Source organism: Euphorbia lathyris, chromosome 10, assembly GCF_963576675.1.
Source record: "Euphorbia lathyris chromosome 10, ddEupLath1.1, whole genome shotgun sequence".
NCBI lineage: Eukaryota > Viridiplantae > Streptophyta > Magnoliopsida > Malpighiales > Euphorbiaceae > Euphorbia > Euphorbia lathyris.
The window spans coordinates 18,041,501-18,049,091 of record NC_088919.1 but is presented as its reverse complement, the minus strand read 5'-3'; the positions used below and the strand labels follow the sequence as shown (position 1 = coordinate 18,049,091).

The following is a 7,591-nucleotide window of genomic DNA, read 5'->3' as shown; positions in this document are numbered from 1 at the left end:
AAAAAAGTAACAAAAAAGTAAATTTCAAATGCATTCTTCTCTTTTGCTTCTTTCAACATTGCTTTTTCTTTTTTTATGAGCAGAATGCTGCCCACCTAATGCTTGATGTTTGTTGAATTTCTTGTTACAGTACTTACATATCGAAAAGTTTCGCATTGTTGTTACTTCTCTCGTTACGTCCCAATAAATCAAGCACCACGTCTTTGGAACCCTCACCTTCCTTTTTTTTGTTATGTTTTTTTGGTATGTTAATTGCATAATTTTTCTGTATTATATATAGGAAAAACATAGGTTTAATTTTGGTATAAATAAAATAAAATCATATGTATTAATTACATTTAAAATTTGCATATTTATAGTATTTTATTTTTATTTTTTTATAAAAAAAATCTTATTTTCAAAAGAATAAAATCCTTTGAGATATGAATATTAAAAAAAAAGTTTAAATCTATCATTTTATATAGAAATATCTGTTAATATAAAACAAATTAATTTTTTTCTTCTTTTTCATTTTTTAGTTAAGAAAATCCTCTTGACAAAGTAATAAACTCAGATATAATAACAAAAAAGTAAATTTCAAATGCATTCTTCTCTTTTGCTTCCTTCAACATTGCTTTTTCTTTTTTATGAGCAGTATGCTGCCCACCTAATGCTTGATATTTGTTGAATTTCTTGTTACAGTACTTACATGCGAAAAGTTTCGCATTGTTGTTACTTCTCTCGTTACGTCCCAATAAATCAAGCACCATGACTTTGGAACCCTCACCTTCCTTTTTTTTTTGTTATGTTTTTTTGGTATGTTAATTGCATAATTTTTCTGTATTATATATAGAAAAAACATAGGTTTAATTTTTCTGTATTATATATAGGAAAAACATAGGAGAAGTTTTCCTTTATTCCCCTAGAAACCCCCTCTATTTCTGGTCAGGCATATGGAAGAAATATGTTAATTGATCAGTGTACTCAAAGCACGGATTTAACAGAAGTGGATCAAATGAAAAGTTCAAATGATGACCCGACAGGTAAATTTGCATTTATATTGTGCTATAATTACTTTTCTTTAGTTAAATTAGTTAAACTACCTAACTTTGTTGCATTTAAATGAAGAAGAAAGCGTAGCAAAGTTCTTTTCACCGAGTACCTTTCATAGCAGCATAAATTTCTGCTCTGAGTATTCGAGATTGTAAGCACCAAGTTCTAATGAGCATGATGACAATTAGGGCTGTTGTTTGATTGTCTTCATCAAACTAAAAGATTTTATCTTTTTACTGTGTTTGATTATATTCTGCCTGCCCCCATCATGTTTGTGCAAAGGCCAATGAATTTTTCTTGTAGACAAACAATGTTTATTATGGTGCTTGCAGCCTAATAGGCACATTGTTAACCGGTAATATTCCAACTATGTAGCGGGAGGGAGAGATTGAATGCACTTTGCAATCTCTTTAAAAGTGCTTTACCTTGTTATCATTATTGGCACGTAATAATATGATGCAACTTTTGCAGTTGTTCCTGGTGTAAGATCGGTCTGCATGAGAGACATGGGAACGGAAATGACCCCTGTTCCGAGTCAAGAGCCTTCAAGAACTGCTACACCTGTGGATGCAACTACTCCTTTCCGCAGCCCAACTTCCTCGATCCCATCTACTCGGCGTAGAGGGGAACCAACAACAACACCAGCGGAGCATGTCTCTAATGATGACAGGCAACATACTACTCAACTCGGGAAAAAAGAGTTGACTGAGCAAGAAATGAAACTAAAGACAAGAAGAGAGATTGTGGCTTTAGGTGTCCAGCTTGGCAAGATGAATATTGCTGCTTGGGCAAGTAAAGAAGATCAAGAAAATAATACATCTAAAGTTGGAAATGCGGATGCAGAGCAGCTTCAGCGAATTGAATATGAAAAACGTGCAGGTGCGTGGGATGAAGCTGAAAAATCTAAACATGCAGCAAGGTATGTTCCGCATTATTATAGACCTGATTTCTAAGATGTTTCTATGTTTCATCGGATAAAAGTATGTTTAAACTTTTCAGATATAAACGAGAAGAAATCAAAATTCAAGCATGGGAAAGTCAGCAGAAAGCTAAACTAGAAGCAGAGATGCGCAGAATTGAGGTACTGCAATAGATTTTGAAATAGTTTGGTGGGTTTTTGGTTGTGGAAATGTTAATGAAACAGTATCTATTCGATTCAGGTGATGACCCGACAGGTAAATTTGCATTTATACTGTGCAATAATTACTTTTCTTTTTAGACTAATAAGCAGCCCTCCAAAGTTATATGTTAAACTCCAAGCTCATATTCACCATTACCATCAAGGAAGATTTCCTTTCAGATAAAAACATGTAGCTATTTGCAGCATAATTATAGGTTTCTCACCTAATTTGTTTGAATTATAGTTCAAATTGGCCGCTGAACTTGTTTGATCCCGAAATGAAAATTTTAATTCAAGCAGTAATTTGTTAATATTAATTTTGATTTGTTTTCTTGCTGTTAAACGGATAATTATAGTGGTACTGCTAAACAAAGGTAATTCTAAATTGATTTGAGATAGGTATGGAAATTTGAGGTGTGTTTTTAAATGGGTTTGGAATGGGACGAGTGCCTTACCTTGTAAGCGTGTTTGAGACGGGTAGGGCAATTTGCAGGGATAATGCAAACATTGCCATCCCTATAGATGGAGTTCTGTGATCATTATTTTTCCTGTTGTTGCTTTTTAATTCTAGGAGCCACTGAATGGTTATTGATTGATTTGATTCTTAATATTTCGGGATCAAACAAGTTCAGCGGCCAATTTGAACTATAATTCAAACAAATTAGGTGAGAAACCTATAATTATGCTGCAAATAGCTACATGTTTTTTATCTGAAAGGAAATCTTCCTTGATGATAATGGTGAATATGAGCTTGGAGTTTAACATATAACTTTGGAGGGCTGCTTATTAGTCTAGAAAGAAAAGTAATTATTGCACAGTATAAATGCAAATTTACCTGTCGGGTCATCACCTGAATCGAATAGATACTGTTTCATTAACATTTCCACAACCAAAAACCCACCAAGCTATTTCAAAATCTATTGCAGTATCTCAATTCTGTGCATCTCTGCTTCTAGTTTAGCTTTCTGCTGGCTTTCCCATGCTTGAATTTTGATTTCTTCTCGTTTATATCTGAAAAGTTTAAACATACTTTTATCCGATGAAACATATAAACATCTTAGAAATCAGGTCTATAATAATGTGGAACATACCTTGCTGCATGTTTAGATTTTTCAGCTTCGTCCCACGCAGCTGCACGTTTTTCATATTCGCTGAAGCTGCTCTGCATCTGTATTTCCAACTTTAGATGTATTCTTTTCTTGATATTCTTTACTTTCCCAAAGCAGCAATATTCATCTTGCCAAGCTGTACACCTAATTGTTTTCTTTCTTGTGACTGGTTTCATAGGTACCGAATCATCCTCAGCTTCATCCTCAATTGAATTTTGCATAACGCTCGACACAATTTCTTCTAAACTTTGAACTTGTGAGCATTCATTTTTTTTACCTGGATAATCCAATATTTGATTGAAATCCATTGGATTGCGGTAACCAAGCTGACTAATCATTCCCTCAAGTTAATGAATGTCTTCAGTGGTTGCTTCCTCTAAATTCGTTGTGACAGATTCATTAGAAGCCTATTTTTTGTATGATTTGAAACAACACTCTATATAAATTTTTATAGTAATTTATTAACTATGATACATTGAATATTTTTAACATAAATACAATGAACTTCCAAGTTCAATTAACTTATATAATGCACTTTAATTTTATTTGTTCATTAGTTTTAGGCAAAAAAATTATTTAAATTAGCAATTTAAAATTTATTTTTAAAAAAAATTCAAATTACTCTATAAATTAATAATTATTAATTTATCGATTAATTAATAACTCTCTAAATTAATAAAATTCCATGGTCCCAATATTATTAATTTATAGAGGTTTTACTGTAGTACTTTTTTTAGGATAAAGATGAAGTAGATCCATTGAAATTGCTTTTCTTTTTCTTTTTATTTATATTGTTTATTTATTTTTTTAGAAATTATTTATATTGTTTAGTTTATTTGGGATAATTATCAAAATTAGCCCTAATTTTTTCTAAAAATATAGATTTGATCCTAATGTATGAAACCTCTAATGTTTCCAATAACGATCAATTTTTATCTATATGTTACCGAAAATTGAAAATGTTTTTGATTGTTATTTAATTGTTACGTTCAATATTCTAAACATCGGTTATGTCTAAGATATTTAATATGTTTTAGAAGGAAAAAACATGTTTAAAATGTTAACTAAATTTTGCTTTTTAATCATTGAAAATTAATTTAGATATTAAATTAGTTATTCAAATTGAACTGGTTCTTTTTAGATTTTGCAATTACTAATAAACAATTAGCATACTGAAAAAAAAATTCTATCACGGTTTTTATATATAAACACATTTTTAGTAGGAAGTAGAGAGAGAGAGAGATTCGTGGAACAAAGTTGTGTTTGGGAAGAGAGAGAGCAACAAGGGATACAGTTGGATTTCGAATATAATGAATTGTAATTATTACAATTTTAATAAAACTACTTATAAGTTCTTGTTATACTACTTGTGATGCTACATTTATTTATTCTCTTCACCAAACTAATTTAAAACTACTTTTTTGTAAATTTATTTTGCTTTTGTGGTTACAATTTGCAATTTGCACATCACCGGTTATAGATCAACAAGGATAGAATATAGATAAAAAAAATTTAACTCATGAGTAATAATAGTTAGATAGGATAGAATCTTAGGCTTAGCGTACTATTTAACTTTTTAATTAGAATAGTACTTTTTAATTAGGATAAATAATTACCTAACACGCTGGTTAGTTTCCTATTTTGAAAAACATATATCACAACACTCAATTACCTTAACAATCTTGTAAGACTGGCTAGGAGACCTCATATAGTTTGTCTATAATAATCCAAAAAACTAACAGGCAAAACAACATTAGAATTGCCATTAGAAACAAATAATGACATTTTCTAGTGTAAAAAATGAAAACTGGCTCATCAGAGACTGATTTGTCAAGCAATGACACTCTAACTGCATGTCTTCTTTAAATTTGAACCCTAATGTTATGAACTTTAAAACCAGATATGCAGAAACCTATGGAAATTGCAATCACAACAATTCAGGTCTTAGTTAAAGACACAATGGTACGTATGCTATATCTCTATTCTCTTTCTCCGAAGTAATACTCCTGGCAAATGAATTCACGTCACATTCATTATAAATTTTTTTTTCACCAATCATGCTCATATGGTGGGATTCAAAATGATTTTCATTGGCAGGAAGTATTATTCTGGAGGTTCCTAAAATTTATCATCTATCTCAGTGTTTTTTTTGTTTCTTTTGTTATTTATCAACTTCAACTCTAAAACAAATGATTGCAGATTCAAAGGGACAAGCGGGAGGAAGAATTGAGAGGGCAGATTGAAGAAAACAAGTTAAAGATTTCTGAGGCTGAAAATGAAATTACTAATGGCAAGGTAATACAAATTCTTAAAATAAATGAATACATCATTCATCATTGATTTAATTATGTAAAACAAACAGTAGATTAAAGAATTGAGCGCCCAAATTGAAGAACATAAGTTGAGGATTTGGGAGGCTGATAATGCAGTTACTATTGCCAAGGTGATACAAATCTTTTTAATAAATAAAATAAATATGTATCATTCATCATTTCGCTATTTGGATCATTTAGGAAAAGGAAGAATTATTGGAAGCTGAGTTGAAGGAAACTAAAGAAGAAGTTGATGCCTTGAGAGATCTAAATCAACTTCTTATTAATAAGGAGGTGAAGGCAAACAATGAATTGCAGGATGCTCGAAAGAAATTAATAGATGTTCGTAATCTCTATTTCTTTTTTAAAATGCAATATAGGCAGGCATTAATTACTAATTAATTTCTAAGTTGTTGTGAATGTGAAGATGATGAAAGAGATTAGCAAATGGTTTGCACAGAACCATATTGAGCAAGCAGCAGGATTAGCAAATGGAAGGATAAAAAGGAGTGATGGATCTTTTCGTGATGTAAATGGTGATGTGGCGGCCATCCAACCACTAGTCCGTAAGCTCTCAAGCCGGTGCAAGGAGGAGTGTAGAGATGTTGTATCTGAAATCAGATTATTATCAAAAAGAAGCACATATAACAAGATACTAATAGCAGGAACAGGAGCCATTCCTGTTCTAGTCGACCTTTTAACTTTTGAAGATGTGTCAATACAAGAAAATTCTGTTACTGCCATTCTAAATCTTTCCATTTATGAATCTAACAAGGCAATGATAATGCTTGCTGGTGCCATTCCTTCTATTGTTCAAATTCTCCGAGCTGGGAGCGCCGAAGCAAGGGAGAATGCAGCAGCAACACTTTTTAGCTTGTCATTTGGGGATGAGAACAAAATAATAATTGGTGAATTCGGGGCAATACCAGCTTTAGTAAAGCTGCTTGAAAATGGAGGGCCAAGAGGAAAAAAAGACGCTGCAGCAGCCTTGTTCAATCTTTGCATTTATCAAGGGAACAAGGGTAGGGCTGTGAGGGCTGGAATTATTCCAGCATTACAAAAGATGCTAACGGACGTTAGAAATTGCATGGCTAATGAGGCACTGACCATTCTTTCTGTTCTAGCTAGCATCCAAGATGCAAAAGTTGCAATAGTAAAGGCTAGTACTATACCTGTTCTGATAGATCTGTTGAGAACAAGTCAGCCAGTCAACAAAGAGAATGCAACAGCCATTTTGCTTTCCTTATGCAAGAAAGATCCTGAAAATCTTGTCTGCATAAGCAGACTTGGTGCTGTCATACCACTAATGGAGCTTGCAAAGAGCGGCACCGAGAGGGCCAAGCGGAAGGCAACTTTATTGCTTGAGCATCTTCAGAAGGTATAAGTCTATATTCTATCCTTGTTGATCTATAACCAGTGAACTAATACATTTTCGCTTACAGATTACTTTAGGCTATGGTTTAAGATAACAAATTATTAGGAAAAAATATTGAGAACTAGTAAAATAACGATATATGATTGGATGATGTTACAACAAATAATTTATAATATTAGAAAAATTTGATTGGATAAAGAAGAAGGTGAATTTGATTATAATATTGTGATGATTGGGTGTTACCATTTGAGCTATTGTTTCCTTTCCAGCCTTGCAATTTAATTATAATATTGTGATGATTGGGTGTTACCATGTGGTTTTTCTCAAAATTACTCTTTCATCTTTCCTATTTTTTTTTCTTTTCTATTTTTAAAGAATATATTTAATACTGTTTATTCTGATTCTGAACGGTTTGTATGCTACCCCTTCTCCACGTTCTTTCCCTTTACACATAAACCGCTCCTCTCTATATGATCATCACTAGGAAACTCAAAATTTCCCCGCCCGAAATCAATTGAAATTAGTGAATTTGGATGGTGCTTCTTTTTTCCATTATTGATTTCATTTTATTTTATTATGGTTTTGCTTTCTGAAAAACGACACCATATGTTGTTTGTGTTGTTTCCTAACCCCTAACCTCCCA

General features: G+C 32.2%; 2 protein-coding genes across 2 annotated transcripts; both read left to right on the top strand.

The window, feature by feature from the left end:
• The first annotated feature begins 943 nt into the window (after nt 1-943).
• Nucleotides 944-2,744, top strand: LOC136208034 (uncharacterized protein At3g61260-like). The gene is made up of 4 exons (XM_065998884.1): nt 944-1,022; nt 1,504-1,951; nt 2,032-2,113; nt 2,724-2,744. Exons 1-4 carry the CDS (start codon nt 944-946, stop codon nt 2,742-2,744), a joined length of 630 nt encoding a protein of 209 aa, XP_065854956.1.
• Nucleotides 2,745-5,163: 2,419 nt separating this feature from the next.
• LOC136208033 (U-box domain-containing protein 11-like) lies at nt 5,164-6,957 on the top strand. The gene is made up of 5 exons (XM_065998883.1): nt 5,164-5,223; nt 5,461-5,556; nt 5,627-5,704; nt 5,775-5,915; nt 6,001-6,957. The coding sequence occupies exons 1-5, from the start codon at nt 5,164-5,166 to the stop codon at nt 6,955-6,957; spliced, it is 1,332 nt and encodes a 443-aa protein (XP_065854955.1).
• The last annotated feature ends 634 nt before the right edge of the window (nt 6,958-7,591 follow it).